At 40.0% G+C, this 24977-nt stretch overlaps 1 protein-coding gene and 1 non-coding gene across 2 annotated transcripts in view; both read right to left on the minus strand.

The window, feature by feature from the left end:
- Positions 1 to 3989: 3989 nt before the first annotated feature.
- The window catches only part of LOC122428651 (dimethylaniline monooxygenase [N-oxide-forming] 1-like), a 32858-nt gene continuing 11870 nt past the window's right edge, over positions 3990 to 24977 (minus strand). The window contains 7 exon segments of the mRNA XM_043448678.1: positions 3990 to 4751; positions 6552 to 6571; positions 6574 to 6626; positions 7299 to 7654; positions 9404 to 9603; positions 12657 to 12799; positions 16410 to 16572. Of these exon segments, the coding sequence (XP_043304613.1) occupies positions 4409 to 4751; positions 6552 to 6571; positions 6574 to 6626; positions 7299 to 7654; positions 9404 to 9603; positions 12657 to 12799; positions 16410 to 16572 (1278 nt within the window). The 3' untranslated portion in view covers positions 3990 to 4408.
- Positions 14944 to 15048, minus strand: LOC122428993. Its single transcript, XR_006265870.1, has one exon. It is a non-coding gene; the product is annotated as a small nucleolar RNA U13 (small nucleolar RNA).

Below are 24977 nucleotides of genomic sequence, written 5' to 3' on the forward strand. Positions count from 1 at the left end.
AGAAAGATAAGATCTGAGAAAGTCCTGTAGTCAGCAATTAGGAAGAAAAGCTGGACTCAGAATGGACTCTGCATGTCAGTCCAACAGAGGCTCCAGGTCCCCTGACCCATTGCACCAGATTTCGTGTTCTGTCTTCATTCTCCTTGCTCGCTCCTGGACCATTAGGACAACAGTAACTAAATTCATGTGTTCTTATGCATGGGATGTGTTTCAATCAGTAATTGAAAAAATGTATTTCAATAGGTAATTATGTAGAATTCAATTGGCAATTATGTAGAATTCTTTTGGGCTCCAAAATCACTGCAGAAATTAAAAGCCATGAAATTAAAAGACTCTTGCTCCTTGCAAGGAATGATCAACCTAGACAGCATGTTAAAAAGCAGAGACATTACTTTGCCAACAAAGGTCTGTCTGGTCAAGACTATGGTTTTTCCGGTGGTCTTGTATGGATGTGAGAGTTGGAATATAAAGAAAACTGAGTGTCGAAGAATTGATGCTATTGAACTGTGTTGGAGAAGACTCTTGAGAGTCCTTTGGACTGCAATGAGATTCAACCAGTCTATCCTGAAGGAAATCAGTCCTGAATATTCATTGGAAGGACTGATGCTGAAGCTGAAACTCCAATACTTTGGCCACCCGGTGTGAAGAGTTGACTCATTGGAAAAGACCCTGATGCTGGGAAAGACTGAAGGGGAGGAGAAGGGGACAACAGAAGATGAGATGATTGGATCACTGACTTGATGGACATGAGTTTGAGTAAGCTCCAGGAGTTGGTGATGGACAGGAAAGCCTGGTGTCCTGCAGTCCATGGGGTCACAAAGAGTTGGACACGACTGAGTGACTAAACTGAACTGATGAAGAATTGCACAGTTTAAAAATAAATAGTAGTCAATAAATATTTGTTTTCTTCTTCCACAGTTAAATAAATGAATAAGCATTGTCAAGAGCACTCCTTTCAAGGTGATCTAATTTTGGTTCTGAGAGATGTTTGGAGACTCTGTAAAACTATAATTGACATACTGTTTCCCAGTATGATTTATGGCCTAATTCCAAGGTGAGGAATGAGACCCCCTCTTCCTATTGACCTTGTTCTATATTATGGCCACAGAGCAGGTCTAGAATAGTCATGGTCAGAGAAGAAGAGTGAGGGATGAACAGTGAAAAAGATGTATGTGGAGATTCAGAAGCATAGTGGTCTACATGGAGGAAATTAGCTGCAAAATTCCAGACACAGCACGGCAGATGTGCTTGGATAGAGAGGCAGGTCTATACACACACTCAGGCAGAGTGAGAAAGGGAGACATATGGATGCTTTCATGGAGCAATATCCTTGTAATATGACTTTCATGATATCACTATTAAGACTTCTGAAGTTATTTGTACTTTGGAAACCACAGGCTTAAATGCTGGCGTTAAGAAGATCCCTGGATATATGTTTTGCAGATCCATGTCTTCACTCAGCCACTTATTAGTTCTGTTACCTTGGACTAGGGGCTTCCCAGGTGACTCAGTGGTAAAAAATCCACCTGCCAATGCAGGAGGTGCGGGCTCAATCCCCGGGTCGGGAAGATCTCCTGGAGAAGGAAATGGCAACCCACTCGGGTATTCTTGCCTGGGAAATCTCACGGACAGAGGAGCCTTGCAGGCTACAGTCCAGGGGGTCACAGAAGAGTCGGACACGGCTTAGCAACTAAACCACAAACAGCAACAACCTTGGAGTAATCAGCTGATATTTCCTTGTCTGTTTCTTGTTAAATTGTGTAGCACTGACTTCCCCATGAAGACAGAGCTTGCCATGGCAAGAAACTCAGCTACCATCATTACATTTGGCAGAGATTCAAAGGCAGGAAGGGGAATTTTTTTAAAAAATTAGAAAATGGGAGGGATTCAGACATACTCTTATTGGAGATTGTTGGCGTGGGAAAGGTGGAGGTGGGCTAATGAGAAGCAAGGCATCACATGTGCCTGGTTTGGGGCTTATATTTGATTTTCCTTGTTGTTTCTGAGTTGGAACCAGGGCAAGAGTTAGAGAAGCTGGCACTTATTGACCAAGTCTTGGTCCTGAGTGTTCTAATCTGATTGTTGCAGAGGCTATGGGTCAGAGTTCTACTGTAGATGACTTGGCAATAATCTGTCTGTGTATTCAGTCTCTTGGTACAATGTGTTCAGCAGATGAGATTAGATTCAGGCTCCAGCTTGTTCCCATAGTTTGCCACATGGTTGCCTGGATAGTTCACCTTGCCCTGCTTCACCCTGGGTACCCAACTTTCCCAGTCAACTTCATGAGGAATGCTCAAGTGTCAGCTCTGCTTCACGGGAGAGAAAAGCATTTCCCAAAGTCATTTCTATTATATTCAGCAGAGCAGTTTTTCCACTATGTGTTCCTATATTAAGTGCTCTGCTTCCAATTCCAATGTATGTGTGGGGGTTTTCTTCCCACACCATTGAGCAGTTTTTGGAGACCAGCTCGGTTTCCTATAGTTGAACTTGATTCTGACACTATCTACCTAGAGATAGTATCAGGTTCTACAGGTTAAGGGCTTGGTCCTACAAGATTGCTTTCTCTTCAGATGTCCATCATGAGCCCAGGTTGTCACCTGTGCTTCTGAGAACCAGCTGTAGGTAGGAAGCTTCAATGAGCCCCTAACTGGGTTCAACAATTTGCTAAAATAATTAGTGCTTTTGTGAACTAGTTTGGCTCCCAGAACTCAGAGAAGCATTCTATTTATAGATTACTAGTTTATTATAAAAGGATGATATAATTTAGGAATAGCCAGATAGAAGAGATACACAGGGCAAGGTAGGTGGGAAGGGAATGGAATTTCTATGTCCTCTCAAGGGCACCATTCTCCCTGAATCTCTATGTGTTCACCAACTTGGAAACTCTCTGAACCTCATCCTTTTTGGTTTTTACAGAGGTTTCATTACACAGACATGATTGATTAAGTCACTAACCATTGGTTATCGATTCAACCTCCAGCCTGCCTCTCCCCTCCCCACAGATCCAAGGGGTGGAAGGAAAGTTCCAATCCTCTAATCACATGGATGGTTCTTCTGGTGATTGGCCCCCATCTTTAGGTGTTTTCCGAGAGTCACCTCATTAACAAAAGATATCTTTATGTTCTCATCACTTAGGAGATTTCAAGAGTCTTAGGAGTTCTGTGCTGGAAATGAGGAGGAAGACCAAATATACAGTTGTTATTACATATCACAATATCACATATGTTAAGAAGTGAAATAGGTTAGAAGTGTTAGAAAATGGAACAAAAAAGAGGAGCTGGAAGAGCAGACCAGAGTGGAAGAGACACAAACTGCATCTCTTCTTACCTACACGACTCAATCCTGAGTCCGTAGGTTTTGAATTTCCTCCAGTGTGCAAACCATGGGCCTCTCTGTGAGGTGAAGTGTGCCATCTAAGCCCCTCAGTGAGATAATGTGAAGGCAACACCTTTTCTGGCTGAGTCACATTCTCAAATGTGTAACTGTGAGAGAGGATCCAGGGTTGGTATAGCTTGGTCAAAAACTGCTTTAGACACGGTGTTTGCCTTTGCTCTTCTTTTCCTGTCTTTTCTTTCTCCTATTATCTCTCTGTGAAAGACTTCTCAGCTCTGTCTTTTCCAATTGGATTTGGTTGACTCTTAGAAGAGGCAGCCATTTGCCTCTTTAAGCAGAGTTGTAAAGGTGTATGTGAGTGGAAGATGTTTTTCCTTTGGGTGCTGGAGGCTGGTTCCAAGAGTAGGTGGAGGTGGTTGTTTTCTGTGGAATAGATCTGATTGGGTTTGTTCTTATGTCAGCTGAAGACCCTGTTTGGTTGAAGAGTGTATTATAGGGGGATGGGCACTTCTATGCAGGTACATTCCTTTAGAAACACTCCAACCAAGTCGTTGACACCTCCCATCCTTTTATGGTCTTTATTAATAGACTTCTCATCTCCTTCTCGCTTTTCCCCAACTCTTAAGAAGAGAATTAAAGACCACTCAAAGTAATCCTAGGCTTTTGCTTTCTTTTTATTTTTAATCAACTGATACCATAAGAGTGCCATTTTAATACAACCAAATCTTTCATGAAATATTGAATTTTATTTGAGATATATGAAAATAGGAAAGAGGTCTAATTTCTCAAAGTGGTGTCTGAGACAACTCTCTCTTCTAAAATGAACCTGGAACCTTCCAGCAGCCTTCAAATGCACAGAAATCTTGGTTATCTTTCTCTAGCATTAGAAGCAGGTGGAGCTGGGAGACACTCAGGAATACTAGTGGGCTCTCAAGCCAGCCAGGGAAGGGGAAGGGGTGGCTTTCATTGCTCAGATATAGATTATAGTCATGAAGGCAAAGTTGTTGCAGTGGGGGAACCAGATTGCTGTCCATCTACTCTGTGCATTTGATAGTTTATTTAGGTAATTTTTTATTTATAGGAAAATCAGGAAAATGGCCACAAGCAAAGCTAGAAAGCTGAAGAGTTTAAGTAAGCTTGCGAAGAGAGATGGGGATTCTTGTACAATTCGAGTTTTGGTGGCCTTGAATGTTCGGTCCCACTGGGTCATGATAGCATTTCGGGCTCCTTCCCATTTCCCTGGACCAGTCAAACGGAATTGGTATGGTGTGCATGGGCCAAAGAAGATGGCCAAAGCCAGGCGTGGATCCGTCAGGAGCAGAGAGAACAGGTTGGGCTTTGCATTGATAGCGGTCAGGAGTTCATCTACATATGTGATATAATCAGTTTGCAAAGCTTTGCAGTAACACAAGCCAAACCTTTATAAAAGGAAGATTGGGATAAAGAAGAAAACAAAAAGATTAAATAATGGTAACCTTAGAACAAGTAAAAGTGCCAGAAGTAAACAATGAGGCCACAAAATTTGAACTGGTTTCTGTATTCTTCCCTCCACGCCCATAGTTGTCAAATGGTCTCATGGTATTGTTTAAATACAAGATAGATCCTGTGAAAAAACACTCTGTACACATCGTTTGTCAAATGCTGATAATGAATCTAGTATTACTTTAGTTCTATTGTTAAATGATTAGCAATTTCTAGCAAAAAAGGTTTTATATAATTTTACTATTCTTATATCTTCCTAAAACTCAATTATTGCTTGATTTGTATAATGTGAAAAATCACAAAACTCAGTAGGGTGAAATTCTGTGTAATGCTGGTATTAATCTTTAATTAATTAATCCCTCGACTGACCAAAGTGACAAAAGCTATTGCTTCATGTAGTTCTAATTAGTGATTTATGTTATGCTAGAATTGCATAATGGAGATCAAATCATATCCCAGGTTGAGAATGAAGAAGAGACACTGGAAGTGCTTTTATAATTTTGGGATTTAGGACTTTGACAAGGATAGTAAAACATTTGAAGTTTGGAAATATATATGAAGGAGAAAAGTGGTGTTTCTTAAAGGCAGTGATTTTAAGTCTTTTTTCTCGGTCACAAACCCCTTCTTTTTCCCAAGTGAAAACTATATGTCAAAGTCTGAAACATAAACAGTAAAACAGAGAAAATCAGAGGTGCTTTAGGATTAGGAGCTGGGGAGAGCAAGAGTCCTTCCCAGCTGGCCATCTGCCTTCCACTGTCCCTGGCCCTTTGTGGTAGCCAAAAAGCAGAGCGCAAGTGGAGACCTCTCTCTGGAGAAGGGCCGACAAACTTGTTCTGCAAAAGGCTAGATGCTAAATATTTAAGGTCTATGAGGGCCATGTTACAGTCTCTACCTCAGCTAGTCAACTTTACTGTCCTAACGCAAAAGCAGTCTTAACCAATACTTAAATTGAGTCTGCTCAGTCGCTCAGTTGTGTCTGACTCTTTGCAACCACATGGACTGTAGCCGCCAGGCTCCTCTGTCCATGGGATTTCCCAGACAAGAATTCTGGAGTGGGTGGCCATTTCCTTCTCCAGGGGGTCTTCGCCACCCAGGGATCAAACCTGTGTCTTCTGTATCTGCAGGCAGATTCTTTACCAGTGAGCCACCAGGGAAGCCCAAACTTGAGTGGGGCTGTGTGCTAATAAAGCTTTACTTATGGCCACAGTGATGTGAATTTTACAAAATTTGCACATATCATAAAATCTTCTTCTTTCTAGTGATTTAAAATAGGAAAATAGGTGGTTGGCAGATTTGGTCCATTGGCCCTGTTTTGACTCCTGTTCTAGAGTGGCCGTCTGAATAAAAACAGGAGAGCTGAACGTGGATTTGCTGAAATGAATGAAAGAGCAGACCCTTTGGTGTCAGAGTGGATAAACACAACAGTTTGCCTTCTGATTATGGATAGAAGTATAGAGTAATATCTGGTAGATAAGGATTAATTACATTTGGTTTAGGATATAAACTCCACGTCTCCATGTCATGCTAGATGATCATGGTCTAAAGTGATGGTTTAGGATGTTAAAACCTCAGTTTCCTTTTCCTTTCTTTCCTTAAACAGGTTAGCTTAGTCTTTTTTTCCCCTCCTTTTGAGTCTTAGCCGCTTCTTTTTTCTCCAGTGTAACTCACACCATTCTTTGCTCTTGCTTTACCAGTTTTAGTTGTGATTCAAAAAGAATGCATAGCACTTAACTTACCCACTGGGCTTGTTTTTTTTTTCCTTTCATTAACTTCCTCGATCATTATGCTTGATGGTGGTAACTTAATCACACCTATAAAGCAAACAAATAAACAAAAATGCAATGTAACTTCAGTGCTTACTTAGCAGGCAAAGATGCTTTACTACTGCACATCTTTTATTTCTACTACTGAGCAAATTATCTGTTCTTTTGGCAGAAATGTTAGCAGAGTAATGTTAACTCCTGGTGATTATGCCACCAGTTGAAGAGATAAGAATCAAATCCCCTCACTACTTATTTGATATTGCAGAACCTCACAACTGGCTTGACTGAATTTGTCATTCAATTGATTGAGCTTTTAAAATGTTCAAATGTTCATTGAACCAGTTGATTCAGTCAGACTAGCAGCTGATATTTTTTGATCCATGATTTATCTTTTGTGCTTGTACTGGCACAAATTCATTATGATATTGTAATTCAGTGAACAATAGATGAATTTGCTTTAAAAAATTCTATTATTTTAGATGGGAGGTGGGAAAAGTCTCAAAATTTCCAGTATCTAAAATGACATGGTAAACTGAACACATATATCCTGTTATTTCTTTTTTTAAAATTAATTTATTTTAATTTGGCCACACCACGTGGCTTGTGAGATGTTAGTTCCCCAACCAGGGATTGAACCTGAGCCCTCCACTGTGAAATGAGGAGTCGTAACCCCTGGACTGCCAGGGAATCCCCATGTTCTCCTATTTCTTATACACTTACCTTTCAGGACCCGAACAGCCCATCGAGCTTGTGTATCCCCTGTGGGTAGTATGGAGCCCAAGGGTTTGATGAGACCAATGACAGCCAGGGTTGGCTTTGGTAGATGTGCAGGAAAGATGTACTTGTATAGCGATGCCTGGCCATCTTCGACTTTCACTACAGTCTCGTCAAGGAAGGGGAAATCAAAAGTGTATCCAGTGGCAAAAACAATGATATCGACGGGCTCTTCCTTTGGGGTGTTGTTAAATACGACAGAGTTTTCCTTCACTTCCTTAACGCTTGGCTTGATGAGTACTTTCCCAGTGATGATACGGCCTGGGAGCTCGTCATTTAGCACAGGCTCTCTTAGTTGTACCCTAGACATTAACATGGATAAGGAAGAGATCTGCCAGGAACTGATGCAGTCAGCCCGCCCTCCTCCTCCCCTTCTCCTCTTCATTTTGCGACTTGCCCCTCAGCTAGGCAGGAGGTGACAGTACTGTGGGAAGTTACCTTTGTGGGAGTGGCTTCATGAACGACCAAGAAGGATGATGGAACCATGCTTACCATTTACGAGAATTTAGAAGCCTGGGGAGAAGGAGGTCAGAATTTTCTCTAGCTCTACTTCTCCTGCTGAATTCTAGCATTCAGTTATCCCTGTCATTTTAGAGATAGCTGAATGCTGAAGGACCACAAGGGAAACCAGGGACTTCTCTATGTGCTGAGAAATGCTAGAAACTCTTTCCTCCTCAGAAGCAATTGTACAAGGAAAGTATGCATGTGTTTAAAAGGAACAAGGGCAGAATTAGCTTTTTCTGGCTATGCCTTTGGAATCACCCTTTTCTGGCTGTGTCCTTGGAATCACAAAGCAAATGCTTTGCTAGATGGTTTTAAGTAAGCTGAGTCATTTTGGGCTTATGGTGAATGCACAGAAACAGACAATGTGATCAAATGGAGGGAGCTCTGGAGCAGGAGGTAGTAAGGGTGGCTTTGTGTCCAAATGTTTATACTTAACAGAGCTTGGGAAAACCATTTCATCTTTGTAGGCTTTCTTTTATTCACCTGTAAAATAGGGATACTAATACTTGCCATCCTTGTTAGTTGATTGGGTAGGGTGAAGAACATATGAAATAGTATATTTCTAAGAACTTTGGAAATGAAAAAGGATTGGCTAAATCTAACAGGGAAGATATTACAATTCCTCAGGCTTCTTTTACATTTTCTAGGCTTTGTGGGATTAAATAAAGTCTTTTGAGTGGCCATTCAGGCTAAATCAAGCTTATGGTAGGAAAGGCTCTGGTGAAAAGTTTAAAACTCCTAGGGGACCTGAAGTTAGGCAACAGAAGAGGGTAGGTAAGAAAGGAAAAAAATGGAGACAATAGCAGGACTAGAAGAGCAGGGAGAGAGGAAGGTGTATGAGAGAAGGATGAAGAGACCCAGAGGAATGAAGTACATGTAGTAGGAAGGGGGCTGTCTCCCAACCCTGGTGGCTTGGGTGCCACCTGATCAATCCTGGTCCAGAGTGGAATCTGGGGGAAGATCAGACAGGATCTCCAGGCTGTGGTGCTACCCTGGCAATGGAATATCATTGTACAGAGTCAATGAATGAGGAAGTAAAATAAAACCACTGGTACTTGTTAATGGGCTAAGTAATGGGTTGTAACTGAAAGGATAAGACTGAAATCAAGGTCATCGGAAGAAGGCACTGTTTTTTGAAAGATGGTGAAGGATTAAATTTTTCCCACACTGTGAAACAGGCAAATGTGTTGTTTTTGTTGGAAGAGTCATAGACAAATAATTCTATTTTGATTGCTGCAACTAAGGTTTATGTAACTTGCCAAGGTCACAGAGTCTGCTTGGTACTAGATTAACTTGGGCAAGTGACTGAATTTCCCTGTCTTAGTATACCCACTCTGAAAGGGAGGTTATATGGTTTACTTTAAAGGGTTGTTGACAGTTATTTATCACATAATTCTACTTACCAAGCACTGAAAACAGTTAGCCATTATGACTAAGTAATTTATATGAAGTTTTCCTTCATACTCAGTCTTGTTGCTGTATTATGGCTGCTGGAAGGACCAATGCCCCTTCTCCCTAACAGCCTTCTGCAGCCCCTCTGCATTTACCTGTCTTCTGGTATTAAGCCATAATTTGCATGATTGAACCAGCTGTTCATCCTTTTCGCTATCAACCAATTCACAATTGGAGTTGGAAGAGAATTTCTGAATGTGTTCTGAAATCGTGTCATGAAAACCATGTCCCATGGGTACCCTGAGTCAAAGACACGGCTGATCGTCCATACCCCTCCGGTGGTGCTGAGGAACACCTAGAAGCAATCAAAGAGGTCACTCAGTTTGACACAGTGAACAGGGCTGGTTCTGTCAGAGATTATTTTCATGAGTTGAAAGGCACCAAATAGCCAGCCACCCCCAAAATACCTCCCTGACAAGATAGTTTTGGCTTCTCTAACTCCCACTTTATTCTTTTGAGATAATGGTTTGAGTATCTAGAGTATTAAAATGTCTTAGCACATATTATTGAGCACTTTTTATCTGCCAGGCTCAGTGCTAGACACCATGGTGAATTATATATTGTGGTTGGCTATACGAACTTAGAATCTCATGTGAGAAGATAGTGAATAGGTGATAACAACTTTGTATGCTAGTGACTATAAGCAAGAGCAGGGCAAGGATGCAACTGAAAGTTGTCTGCAGGGACTTCCCTGGTGGTCCAGTGGTTAAGACTCTGTCTTCCTAGATCAAACCCATGCAGGAAGCACAGGTTTTATCCAGGGAATTAAGATTCCACATGCTGCGCAGTGCAGTTAGAAAAAAAAAAAAAAAAGATGTCTGCAAAGGGTTTCAACATAAAGCATTGTTAGAACTGATAGTAAAATTCAGTAATACAACTAGTTTTGGTGGATTTTTAAAAAACATATTATTTGACTAGTTGAGTTTACCAGCTGACCTAGTTCATTAAGCTAATAGTTGCTTTGGAACCTATACAACAAAGAGTTGTCTGTATAACTTTTTAAAATTGAAAAATTTAGTCAACTGATCTGTTGCTTTGCAAATACAAAACAACTGGTTTAATGCCTGTTTTCTCTTCCAATAAACTGGGGCATGGTGGCCATAGCTGCAGTGTTAGTGCTTTAATGATACATTTTGACTGACCTTATAATACTGGAGTAGGTAGCCACTCCCTTCTCCAGGGGATCTTCCCCACCCAGAGATAGAACCTGGATCTCCGGCATTGCAGGCAGATTCTTTAGCATCTGAGCTACCAAGGAAGCCTCATAATATGATGGAGCCTTATGGTGGCAAGAACTACAAGCCCATCAGTAATTCTGACATTAGACATATTTGCACCTGCCTTTCTTCATCATGATCAAGAATCAGTTATGATATTTTGGTAGAAATGAATTATATTCTGAAACAAGGGAAGTTTCTTTGTCAATATAGAAATGGTGTGTGCCAAAGCATGTTTTCAGATTGAAGAAATTTCCAGTGGTTAGAGAAATAGAAGTAGTAATATGTGACTCAGATGTGTTGGTCATTGTGAATGGGCCTATGCTGATTTTTGCTTCAGAACCTCCTTTTCCTTCCTTCGGGATAACTCTACCAAATTGCTAAGTCTCTCCAAATCAGTCAATCAATCATCGAGTTCCTTCCTTAAAGTTCCAGAACGGAACACACTCCCAATTCTTTTTCCTCATACCTATTTTCATTCTTGCAATTATTGATCTAATTCTTTACACTTATTTACATGACATCTGTTTTCCCCATGACTATACCATCTATGACAGCAGGAATCCTGTTTGATTATTCTGTTCTCCCGTGTATCCTCCATGCCTGGCACAACATTTGGTATAGCAGAATTCAACAACTAATATTGATTTGTTACCTGAATGGCTTTCAATGAGTTCATAGCATAGTTGGAAAGAAAATACACACTATAAATAATACATACTATATATTTTGCCTGTATATAAAAGGCAATTGCCCTGCCGCGCTAAGTGGCTTTAGTCATGTCCAACTCTGTGTGACCCTGTGGACTGTAGCCCGCCAGACTCCTCCATCCATGGCGATTCTCCAGGGAAGAATACTGGAGTGGGTTGCCATGCCCTCCTCCAGGGGATTTTCCCGACTCAGGGATTGAACCTGAGTTTCATAAGTCTTTTGCATTTGGCAGGCAGGTTCTTTACCTCTAGCGCCAACTGAGAAATCTCAAAAAATGAGCAATACCAAGAATTCAAAGTGCCATCCAAGGAGTGTAAATTTCAGTTATTACATCAATTCATACTGGAGAGATGATTTTGTGTTGGGTAGAGGTGTCTGGGAATGTAAATGTAAGTTGTCATAAAAGAGAAAAGGGCACTGCAGAAGGGAGGGCTATGGTGTGAGTGAAGGGGAAAATTGAGGCTTGGGGGTGGGAAAGGTCACAGAGTAGACCAGTCGGCGTTCAGTTGATGATCATGTGGGAAAGCAGTGCAGGATAAAGTTAAAATGGCAGATCTGGACCAGGTGATGGAGAGCCCTGTAATTAATGATTTTTTTTTTTTTTTAGGTAGGGAGGAGTTGTTAGTTTTTTAACGTGAGTGTCATAAGGAGAGCAGGCTTTTCAGAGGATTTGTTTCTTGGTGGTTGGGGGTCTGGATGGATTGTTGTGTGTATGGGGCTGGTCTGGGGCAGGAGTCCAGGCACTTAAGGTAGAATTAGGAGCAGGGGCTTTGAATGGAAGAGACTTGGGTTTGAGGACTGGCTCTACCAGCTGCTGGTGGTGTGCCTTTAGGCAGCTTGTTTAACTCTAGGTTTCAGTTGCTTCACTGGTGGTTAGGGAGTCTTGTACCTACTTCATGGCTTGTTTTGATGATTGGCTGAGGTCATGCAGTAAAGCCTTTAGTGCTGTTCTTGGTACAGAGTAAGCAAGCCCCAGTAATAGTAACTCTTCCCATAATTGTGAGAAGGAAAGTGTAACAGATTCCACGTGAGGTGGTATGGACCTGATGAGGATGGTGGCAATCAATAAGGAAAGGAAGGAGCAAATGGGAGATCTTAGTAAGAAAAAATTAGCCAGAATTTTCTGACTAATGGGACTGAGTAAGAAACAGATTCTTCCTGTAACTCATTTTGGCTGGGAAAATAGCAAAAATAAGAAGTCAGAGAACCCAAATTTTTGAGGAAAAATGATACAATATGACACCTGGAATTTATAGTAACATTTATGAACATTCAAGAAAAAAGTACCTAAAAAATCTGTTTGTGTGTGTGTGTTTTAGGAATTTTTTCCTTTCATTATCTATCATGGTGTCAGACACAGTTTGCTTGAGGCATGCATCTTAAGATAAAGCTCCTCATTAGGTAACACCAAGAACCATACCTTCTTTGCCAGGTGGCTGGCCTCCACAGCAATGTCTGTGCCAGAATTTCCCATTCCAATAACAAGAACGCTCTTGTCCCTAAATATATCTGGATGTTTATACTCTCGGCTGTGGAAATACTGGCCTTTAAAAGTATTTATACCTATAGAAAAAAAAAAGGAAGTCAGATAGAAAATTTACAAGATCTGTGAATGAAACACACACATTATTCAGCTAATAACATCCTTTTGATGGGTGATTTAGGTTGTTTTAATAGCATACTCAATTTTAAGAAAATCTGAAACACGGATACATAATTATGCAAGATACAGAAATTGGTGAGTGATTATTTATTGAATAGAGATACTTACTCCATCTCACTAGATGGACCTCTAGTTTTACTTATTAGATGATTACTAAGTTAAAATATCATGGCACTATAAAAAAACCAACCCCCCCCAACCCACTGGGGATTTCAAAGTTTTTGAGCATGAGCCACCCATCCTTCCTTTGCCCTGCAGTAAACCATTTTCTGCTAAAAACAACAACAACAACAAAAAAACAAAAACAAAAAAAAAAAAGAAGGAAAGAAAGAAAAAAAAAGCATGGCATTAAGACTTATTAAGCTGAAGTATAAGAAGTCATTACTTTTTAAAATTTGATAGAAATGAATGGGACAGAAATACTCTATTTGCTAATATTTGATTATTTAGAAGTTTTCATAAGCAAGGAGAAAGAGCAGAGAAGTTAAAGTGAACTATGAGTCAGTGCTTCCACTCTATTCAGCAAACTTTTTGGACCCCTCTTATGTGCCGGACACTGTGCTAGATGATATGGGAAATAAGAAATAAAAATATGGGACTTTCCTGGTGATCCAGTGGTTAAGAATCTGGCTTCCAATGCAGGGGATGCAGGTTCACATCCCTGGTCAGGGAACTAAGATCCCACATGCTGCAGGGTCACTAAGCCTGTGTGACACAAGAGAAACTTGAGTGCCACAGCAAAGACCCAGTGCAACAAAAATTTTTTTTAAAAAAGGAAATAAAAGTATGGTCCCTATTTGAAAGATCCTTGTGTGTTCGCCTTGGTGACTGATGGTAACTCAGGCTAGGTTTGCTGAGCCAGCCAGAGTTGGCTCAGAGAAAAAGGAGATATGTTAGTTATACTGGGATCAGAGCTATTTGAATTAGATAAGACATCTCAGTTGATGCCAAATCTCACTGAAACATCAAATGCTTGTGGAGGGTTTTGGAAAATACTCTTAGGTTGCATAAAACGATCAAAAGCAATCCTGTACAAAGAACATTTTTTTTTAAAGAAAATATCACAGTACATCTAGATTCTCAGTGAATTCTCAGGATATGGATGCTGTGGCACATTAGTGGCACATTACTGGGCCTTAACCAAGGCCCAGTAACTCTTTATTTCACCTTAAATCTTTAGAAATCTAACACGAATCTCAGTTAAAACCCAACCACAATCTAGATCATAAAGTTTAGCAATAATGCAATCAAATTCAAATATTGACTTAGCTCAATATTTGACCCAATATGGATCCGAGAACTGCCAGGAATGGAGAGCTGGACAAGTTTAATGAGAATAATAGCATTATCTATGAATGTTAGATTATCTTAGATTATCTCTGGATCAGGCTCTTTTGGATCACAAGTGGACAAATATGAGACTCTGTGGCTTGAGTCTTCTCTCAGACTAATACTTTCCCCACTTATATTACAGGAGAACAGAGCAAGAACTTTTGTTAGGTGAAGTGGCTGTGTTAGTAAACAGCTGAATGTATATGGTTTCTGAATTAATAAAATAAGTTACTTTGGGAAGTTATATATTTATTCCAACTGTAATACTTATTATATTTACTAAGACTTTTTGGAACACTTTCTTCTTGAATTGCCTCCAGAACTCATGACATGGTTTTTTGAATAGCTTAAATGAGTTTAATTTTTGTGATGATTAACACCTACTCCAGGGTGTGTGTAAGTCTGCTATGGGGCAGAGAGAGAGATGATGAGGTTTGGAGGACTCCATTTCAAGTCTAAAGTCATGAAATTTTAGTGCTCAAAGGCTCCTTAACAATAATTCAGCCATGGATTTGAAATAACCAATTGGTAGTGGCTGGTAATATGGATATTGAGAAGGATGGCAAATACTGTAGAGTTCTGTTTGCTTGATTTGTGATATATAATGTTGGGTAAGATAGGTAAAACCCCTCAGTTTCTAGGAAGGAAAACAGAGGCTTAGAAAGGTTAAGTGTAAAGCCCAAGATTATATAGCTTTTTTTCCTTTTTTAAACATCTGATGGGTAATGGGTTGGTGTCCTAACAAGGTTTAGGAGGGAGCACATGTCATGCAACAACGTGAACACCCAATCATCATGCCCATGAACTACTAAAGGATCATAGCTTCTTAATTGTATAACCGGGAATCTATACCTCCTGGGTCCCAAGCTCATCTTATTTAAACTGAACACATTGGCTCCATTGCTTTCAAGCTATGCTTTATCCTAATCTGACCTGACTTGAGTAACATCTGCAGGGCAGGTCCAGGACCATTTCAAGTACATGAATTTGTTGTAAAGTGAGTATTGCTGTTACTACAGGCCATATGTAGACTGGGATCACTCCACTGGACCCCTATAAAACTCATTTCATTCCTTTCACGCAGGCTATGTGTTGTCTTATCCACTTCTGTATTCTTAGCAGTAAACACAGTGTACTCTCTATGTCAGGAAATTCTCTGGATTCTTGGAGTGATCCAGTACCAGGCACTCCTATTGGGAGTTGGAGTAACTTGCCTACTCAGGGGTTTTCTCTGTAGGCAAGAAATGGGTAAGGCGGAAAGAATTCATAGTCGAATGCATTCAAGCAGAGGCTGTTGAGTCTTTCTCAGGGATGCTGAAGAGTTTCCTGTATCAGGAAGAAGGCTGAACTGCGTTCCAATTCAATGATTATAGTCTATGACAGTTTTCAGGGTGTGTTTTATCTTAACGTGGCCTGACTTCAGTAACCGCTGGGAGCAGACCAAGTATCATTGGAGGTAGATGAATTAATTGTGAACTGAGCCTTGTGATCACTGTGTCATATTTAGATGATTCGGATTAAAATTTGCTTAAGTTTGAACCTTTTGAATCCTGTGCTGCAGATTAAATAAACCAAGCCACTGGATTTTCTATTCCCTCTGAGTTGTAATCCAATTGAAGTTTGACATAAATGAATCATGGTTGCAAAAGCCAGATGAAGAAACTGAGGCCCAAAGATATCTTAATTTGTCTCCCAAGACTCATGCCCCTGGTGACTATTACCCAGTGCCATAAACCTTTGATCTAGGTAACTGCTGTGACCCATAGACACAAACAAATGAAAATCAAGTTATTTTTTCCTTTATTCACAGATTGATGCTTGTGACCTCTCCTCTCACCTTTGTCAATGCACTACTGCTGTGTCTAGCAAACGGTCTAGGCCTCCCGTGTCTTAGAAGGTTTTCTGGTGCTGCCAGTCACTTAGAGATGGACATTGAACTTCAGTGAAGCATGAAACTGCTTCATAGTTATTCATTCTACTCTTTGGTACTCAAAACTTGTTTGAAACTGATGAAAGCCAGAATCTGGCCAAATAGCGCTGGTCAAGGGAAAAAACCCTCTTACCTCACTACTTTAACTATTTAATGGAGGAGATCAATAGGAATTTATTTCCAAAACAATCCAGTATCAGGGTGGCTCACATAAGACAAATTAAAGTCAGTTGTAGAAAGGGCTATACCTGGAAAGGAGTCCAGTGGTAAATACGGATTAGTAAGAAAACCAGTGCAGACCATGACAGCATCAAAGATGGCTGACTCTTGCTTCCCTTCGCGCAGAGTGACTACCTCCCACTGGCCTGTGGCAGTAAAATCTGGGCGTTTTCTTACACTGTAGACTTTTGTCTGAAAAGAGAATCATAGACATGGTTAATAGTTTTCAAGATTCCAGAAAGGGCTTGCTGGCTGACATGCCAATTATTTCAAATGTTCTTGAGCACAGACTAATTATAATAAGCATAACCCTAGACACTGAATTGGGCTCTCAGGTTAATCACAATTTTCTGGATGGAAGTATTCTAAACTTAGTGTTGTATAGGGGTATTGAAGAGAGGTGGTCAGGTCCAAAAATTTTAAGTGATTTGCTCCAAGTCTCACAATGTGTGATAGAACCAAGACTATAACACAGGTCTTTCTGTGTTTTTAAAGTTCTTTTTCTGCCGTATCTAGTTCTTACAGAAACAACTCTGTTTTTTCAACTTTAAACTTTTTATTTTGTATTGGAGTATAGCCAATTAAAAATGGCGTGTTAGTTTCAGGTGAACAGCAAAGGGACTCAAGAGACAGTTCTTTTCAACCGTTCCTTTAAGATAGACATGGATAGTATATAATTGAAAATATAAATCTGGTCACAAGTATCTTAGCTTATGAAAGGCCTTATAGGCTATGGTACTGAAGTTTGCCCAGACTGAGGGAACTATGGAAGAGTGCTCATTTTATGGGTGAATTTCTGTGGAGTTGTCTGAATTTCAATACAGTTGATTGTTGAACAACATGGGTTTGAACCGTGCAGGTCCACTTATATGTGGATTTTTAAAAAACAGTAAATATTACAGTAAACAGGATTCATAAGTGTTTGGATCCATGGATGTGGAACTGTGGATGCAGAGACAGCACAAAAATGGAGGAAATGGGAGATTTCCATTGTGCAGAGTTGGCACCTCTAATCACCCATGTTGCTCCAGGGTCAACTGTAGTCTATTTTTGTTCTCTTCGAGTACATGTATGTCCATGGGTACTAGGTTCTGATTCAGAAAATATATAAAAGAAATTTACAAGTCAAATTTAAAAGCATAAAAGAGACTTTGCTGCCTCATTTTCCTCTTCAGGTTTCAAAGAGGACAGGCTTCTCAAGTCCCACTTAATGGTTCACTGTCTAGTTTATCATACTTGAAGTGCTTGTTGGGGTCTACATTTGTATTAGCAATCGTCTTTTTAAAGCACAAATTTTCAGCTAATTAAAAGATCATTCAAAATAAAATTTATTTTTATCTTGAAAATGCTGAATTTATCATTGAAAACTTGGAAATGTATAGAGAGGAAGGCAAAACAAAACCTCTCACAGACAGCTGCTTGCGTGTACTTTCTTTTTTTTTTTTTTCTTTTTTAAATTTTTTTATTAGTTGGAGGCTAATTACTTCACAACATTTCAGTGGGTTTTGTCATACATTGATATGAATCAGCCATAGATTAACACTTATTCCCCATCCCGATCCCCCCTCCCATCTCCCTCTCCACCCGATTCCTCTGGGTCTTCCCAGTGCACCAGGCCGGAGCACTTGTCTCATGCATCCCACCTGGGCTGGTGATCTGTTTCACCATAAATAGTATACATGCTGTTCTTTTGAAATATCCCACCCTCACCTTCTCCCACAGAGTTCAAAAGTCTGTTCTGTATTTCTGTGTCTCTTTTTCTGTTTTGCATATAGGGTTATCATTACCATCTTTCTAAATTCCATATATATGTGTTAGTATGCTGTAATGTTCTTTATCTTTCTGGCTTACTTCACTCTGTATAATGGGCTCCAGTTTCATCCATCTCATTAGGACTGATTCAAATGAATTCTTTTTGACGGCTGAGTAAAATTCCATGGTGTATATGTACCACAGCTTCCTTATCCATTCATCTGCTGATGGGCATCTAGGTTGCTTCCATGTCCTGGCTATTATAAACAGTGCTGCGATGAACATTGGGGTGCACGTGTCTCTTTCAGATCTGGTTTCCTCAGTGTGTATGCCCAGAAGTGGGATTGCTGGGTCATATGGCAGTTCTATTTCCAGTTTTTTAAGGAATCTCCACAATGTTTTCCATAGTGGCTGTACTAGTTTGCATTCCACCAACAGTGTAAGAGGGTTCCCTTTTCTCCACACCCTCTCCAGCATTTATTGCTTGTAGACTTTTGGATAGCAGCCATCCTGACTGGCGTGTAATGGTACCTCATTGTGGTTTTGATTTGCATTTCTCTGATAATGAGTGATGTTGAGCATCTTTTCATGTGTTTGTTAGCCATCTGTATGTCTTCTTTGGAGAAATGTCTGTTTAGTTCTTTGGCCCATTTTTTTGATTGGGTCATTTATTTTTCTGGAATTGAGCTTCAGGAGTTGCTTGTATATTTTTGAGATTAATCCTTTGTCTGTTTCTTCATTTGCTTTATTTTCTCCCATTCTGAAGGCTGTCTTTTCACCTTGCTTATAGTTTCCTTTGTTGTGCAAAAGCTTTTAAGTTTCATTAGGTCCCATTTGTTTAGTTTTGCTTTTATTTCCAATATTCTGGGAGGTGGGTCATAGAGGATCTTGCTGTGATTTATGTCGGAGAGAGTTTTGCCTATGTTCTCCTCTAGGAGTTTTATAGTTTCTGGTCTTACATTTAGATCTTTAATCCATTTTGAGTTTATTTTTGTGTATGGTGTTAGAAAGTGTTCTAGTTTCATTCTTTTACAAGTGGTTGAACAGTTTTCCCAGCACCACTTGTTAAAGAGGTTGTCTTTTTTCCATTGTATATCCTTGCCTCCTTTGTCGAAGATAAGGTGTCCATAGGTTCATGGATTTATCTCTGGGCTTTCTATTCTGTTCCATTGATCTATATTCCTGTCTTTGTGCCAGTACCATACTGTCTTGATGACTGTGGCTTTGTAGTGGAGCCTGAAGTCAGGCAGGTTGATTCCTCCAGTTCCCTTCTTGTTTCTCAAGAGATTACTTTGGCTATTCGAGGTTTTTTGTATTTCCATACAAATTGTGAAATTCTTTGGTCTAGTTCTGTGAAAAATACCGTTGGTAGCTTGATAGGGATTGCATTGAATCTATAGACTGCTTTGGGTAGAATAGCCATTTTGAAAATATTGATTCTTCCAATCCATGAACACGGTATGTTTCTCCATCTGTTTGTGTCCTCTTTGATTTCTTTCATCAGTGTTTTATAGTTTTCTATGTATAGGTCTTTTGTTTCTTTAGGTAGATATACTCCTAAGTATTTTATTCTTTTTGTTGCAATGGTGAATGGTATTGTTTCCTTAATTTCTCTTTCTGTTTTTTCATTGTTAGTATATAGGAATGCAAGGGATTTCTGTGTGCTAATTATATCCTGCAACTTTACTAATTTCATTGATTAGCTCTAGTAATTTTCTGGAGAGTCTTTTAGGTTTTCTATGTAGCAGGATCATGTCATCTGCAAACAGTGAGAGGTTTCACTTCTTCTTTTCCTATCTGGATTCCTTTACTTCTTTTTCTCTCTGATTGCTGTGGCCAAAACTTCCAACACTATGTTGAATAGTAGTGGTGAGAGTGGGCACCCTTGTCTTGTTCCTGATCTTCAGGGGAAATGCTTTCAATTTTCACCATTGAGGTGATGCTTGCTGTTGGGTTTTGTCCATAATATAGCTTTTATATGTGGAGGTATGTCCTTCTTATCCTGCTTTGGAGAGTTTTAATCATAATGAGTGTGAATTTTCAAAGGCTTTCTCTGCCATCTATTGGATAATCACTGATGGTTTTTTCTATCTTCAATTTGAATGTGGTGTATTAGATTGATTGATTTGCGGATATTAAAGAATCCTTGCTTCCTGGGATAAACCCACTGGTCATGGTGATGATTTTTTTAATATGGTGTGGATTCTGTTTGCCTAGAATTTTGTTAAGGATTTTTGCATCTATGTTCATCAGTGATATTGGCCTGTAGTTTTCCTTTTTTTGTGGCATCTTTGTCTGGTTTTGGAATTAGGGTGATGGTGGCCTCATAGAATGAGTTTGGAAGCTTACCTTCATCTGCAATTTTCTGGAAGAGTTTGAGTAAGATAGGTGTTAGCTCTTCTCTAAATTTTTGGTAGAATTCAGCTGTGAAGCCATCTGGTCCTGGGCTTTTGTTTGCTGGAGATTTTGATTACAGTTTGATTTCCTTGCTTGTGATGGGTCTGTTAAGATCTTCTATTTCTTCCTGGTTCAGTTTTGGAAAGTTATACTTTTCTAAGAATTTGTCCATTTCATCCAAGTTGTCCATTTTATTGGCATAGAGCTGCTGGTAGTAGTCTCTTATGATCCTTTGTATTTCAGTGTTGTCTGTTGTGATCTCTCCATTTTCATTTCTAATTTTGTTAATTTGGTTCTTCTCTCTTTGTTTCTTAATGAGTCTTGCTAATGGTTTGTCAATTTTGTTTATTTTTTCAAAAAACCAGCTTTTAGCTTTGTTGATTTTTGCTATGGTCTCTTTAGTTTCTTTTGCATTTATTTCTGCCCTAATTTTTAAGATTTCTTTCCTTCTGCTAACCCTGGGGTTCTTCATTTCTTCCTTCTCTAATTGCTTTAGGTGTAGAGTTAGGTTATTTATTTGTTTTTTTTCTTGTTTCTTGATGTAAGCCTGTAATGCTATGAACCTTTCCCTTAGCACTGCTTTTACAGTGTCCCATAGGTTTTGGGTTGTTGTGTTTTCATTTTCATTCATTTCTATACATATTTTGATTCTTCTATGATTTGTTGGTTATTCAGAAGCGTGTTGTTTAGCCTCCATATGTTGAATTTTTAATAATTTTTTTCCTGTAATTGAGATCTAATCTTACTGCACTGTGGTCAGAAAAGATGACTGTAATGATTTCAATTTTTTGAATTTTCCAAGACCAGATTTATGGCCCAGGATGTGATCTATTCTGGAGAAGGTTCGTGTGCACTTGAGAAAAAGTGAAGTTTTTTGGGGTGAAATGTCCTGTAGATATCAATTAGGTCTAGCTGGTCCATTGTGTCATTCAAGGTTTGTGTTTCCTTGTTAATTTTCTGTTTAGTTGATCTATCCATAGTTGTGAGTGGGGTATTAAAGTCTCCCACTATTATTGTGTTACTATTAATTTCCTCTTTCATCCTCGTTAGTGTTTGCCGTACATATTGCGGTGCTCCTATGTTGGGTGCATATATATTTATAATTGTTATATCTTCTTCTTGCATTAATCCTTTGATCATTATGTAGTGTCCTTCTTTGTCTCTTTTCACATCCTCTATTTGAAAGTCTATTTTATCTGATATGAGTATTGCGACTCCTGCTTTCTTTTGGTCTCCGTTTGCGTGAAATATTTTTTTCCAGCCCTTCACTTTTAGTCTGTATGTGTCTCTTGCTTTGAGGTGGGTCTCTTGTAGACAGCATATATAGGGGTCTTGTTTTTGTATCCATTCAGCCAATCTTTGTCTTTTGGTTGGAGCATTCAACCCATTTACATTTAAGGTAATTATTGATAGGTGTGGTCCCGTTGCCATTTACTTTGTTGTTTTGGGTTCACGTTTATACAACCTTTCTGCATTTCCTGTCTAGAGAAGATCCTTTAGCATTTGTTGAAGAGCTGGTTTGGTGGTGCTGAATTCTCTCAGCTTTTGCTTGTCTGTAAAGCTTTTGAATTCTCCTTCATATCTGAATGAGATCCTTGCTGGGTACAGTAATCTAGGTTGTAGGTTATTCTCTTTCATTACTTTCAGTATGTCCTGCCATTCCCTTCTGGCCTGGAGGGTTTCTATTGATAGATCAGCTATTATCCTTATGGGAATCCCTTTGTGTGTTATTTGTTGTTTCTCCCTTGCTGCTTTTAATATTTGTTCTTTGTGTTTGATCTTTGTTAATTTGATTAATATGTGTCTTGGGGTGTTTCGCCTTGGGTTTATCCTGTTTGGGACTCTCTGGGTTTCTTGGTCTTGGGTGGCTATTTCCTTCCCCATTTTAGGGAAGTTTTCAGCTATTATCTCCTCGAGTATTTTCTCATGGCCTTTCTTTTTGTCTTCTTCTTCTCTGGACTCCTATGACCTCGAATGTTGGGCATTTCACATTGTCCCAGAGGTCCTAGGTTTGTCCTACATTTCCTTTTGATCTTTTTCCTCTCTGCTTCATTTATTTCCACCATTTTATCTTCTACCTCACTTATCCTATCTTCTGTCTCCGTTATTCTACTCTTGGTTTCCTCCAGAGTTTTTTGATCTCATTCATTGCATTATTCATTTTTAATTGACTCTTTTTTATTTCTTCTAGGTCTTTATTAAACATTTCTTGCATCTTCTCAATCTTTGTCTCCAGGCTATTTATCTGTAGCTCCATTTTGTTTTCAAGATTTTGGATCATTTTTATTATCTTTATTCTAAATTTTTTTTCAGGTAGTTTCCCTATCTCCTCCTCTTTTGTTTGACTTGGTGGGCATTTTTCATGTTCCTTTACCTGTTGGGTATTTCTCTGCCTTTTCATCTTGTTTAGATTGCTGTGTCTGGAGTGGGCTTTCTGTATTCTGGAGGTCTGTAGTTCCTTTTTATTGTGGAGGTTTCACCCAGTGGGTGGGGTTGGATGATTGGCTTGTCAAGGTTTCCTGGTTAGGGAAGCTTGCTTCGGTGTTCTGGTGCGTGGAACTAGATTTCTTCTCTCTGGAGTGCAATGGAGTGCCCAGTAATGAGTTTTGAGATGGGTCTATGTGTTAGGTGTGACTTTGGGCAGCCTGTATGTTGATGTTCAGGTCTATGTTCCTGCGTTGCTGGAGAATTTGCGTGGTATGTCTTGCTCTGAAACTTACTGGCTCTTGGGTGGTGGTTGGTTTCAGTGTAGGTATGGAGGCTTTTGGATGGTCTCTTATTACTTAAAGTTCCACGTAGTCAGAAGTTTTCTGGTGTTCTTAGGTTTTGGGCTTAAGTCTCCTGCCTCTGGATTTCAGTTTTATTCTTCCAGTAGTCTCAGGACTTCTCCAACTATACAGCACTGATAATAAAACTTCTAGGTTAATGGCAAAAAGATTCTCCGCCATTAGGGACACCCAGAGAGGTTCACAGAGTTACATGAAGAAGAGGAGAGGGAGGAGGGAGATAGAGATGAGCAGGAGGAGAAAAAGGGGGACTCAAGAGGAGAGAGACAGATCTACACAGTTGTCTGTTCCCAAAGTGTTCTCCGTAGCCCAGACACCCACAAAGAGTCACAGAATTGGATTGGGAAGAGAAGGGGAAAGGAGGAAATAGAGGTGTTCTGAGGTAGAAAACGGAGAGTCAAGATTGGGACAGAGTAATCAACACATCCTGAATAAAAATGGGAACTGAATATTGGATTCTTAAATGTCCAAAATTTATATCACATACTGAAAAACAAAGATTAAAAATCTAGAGTAGAGGTTAGACTCTTAAAAATACAATATTAAAAACAAAAACACAAAAAATTTTAGAAATATATATGAAGTTCAGTTTAAAAATAGGGCTTCTCTTTTTTTTTTTTGCAAGGTTATAGTGAAATGAAAATGAAAATTAAGGAATAGTAGAGGAGTAATAGAGGACTTTAAAAGAAAATAAGAGAAAAAGAAAAAAAAAGAAAAGAAAAAAAAGAAAAAAAATTTTTTTCCTAATTAAAAAAATCTTAAAAATCTATGAAAATGAAAGTTAAGGAGTAATGGGGGAGTAATAGGGAATTTTAAAAGAAAATAGAAGAGAAAAAATAAAAATGAAAAGAAAAGAAAAAAAATTTTTTAATTAAAAAAAAAAGATAAAAATCTATCTGGGAATTTCTCTGGACCTGTTGCCGTCAGTGTGGCTTCGGTTCAGTTTCAGATAGCTCCTCATTCCAGCTTACACTTCTTGATATCCTTAGGCCCCTTCCGGTGTAGTCAGTGTTATCTACAGGGATTTTAATCTGTTGCACCGGTCCCTTCTGAAGCAGTTCCCTTTGTTTATTTGGCTTCTGTTTGCCGGTCTCTTCCACGCCTAACTTCCGCCCTGACACAGGCGTGCAGGGAGGTGGACTCTTATTCAGGTTGCTGGTTCCGTCGCGCTGCGGGGAGGGGCTGGCGCTGCTTTCCCCGTCTGCACTGCTCAGGCTCCCGGCTGCTCTATACGGAGCGGGCCCTGCGCTGCGCGCGGTTCCAGCCCTCGGTTGTTCCACAAAACCGCGGAACAAAAAGCTGCGCCTTCTTTTTGTGTCTACCCCGTCTGAGCGGCTCAGGCAGCCAGGAGCTTGACGGGCACACTCACCCTGGGTGCGGCGCGCCTTCTCCCCTCCGCGGTCCCAGCCCCAGTCCCCGCCCTCGCCTGTCGGGTGCATGTGCCCTGTGTCTCGCCGCGACCCTCCTGGCGGATGTGACCATCCAGAATCTCAGGAGGTCTTTGATTAGAAACTGGAGGCCTGTTTGCAGTGCGGTAGGGGATGCGGTCCTTGGGGCCGAGCCTGCCCCTTTCCCCTCCCCCCTGCCTCCAGCCTCCGGCGGGGCTGGGCTGGTCTGCAGCCAGCGAGCTCTTCTCTGGACTTGCTCAGGCCCTTTGTTCTG

This window comes from Cervus canadensis, chromosome 27 (assembly GCF_019320065.1).
Source record: "Cervus canadensis isolate Bull #8, Minnesota chromosome 27, ASM1932006v1, whole genome shotgun sequence".
NCBI lineage: Eukaryota > Metazoa > Chordata > Mammalia > Artiodactyla > Cervidae > Cervus > Cervus canadensis.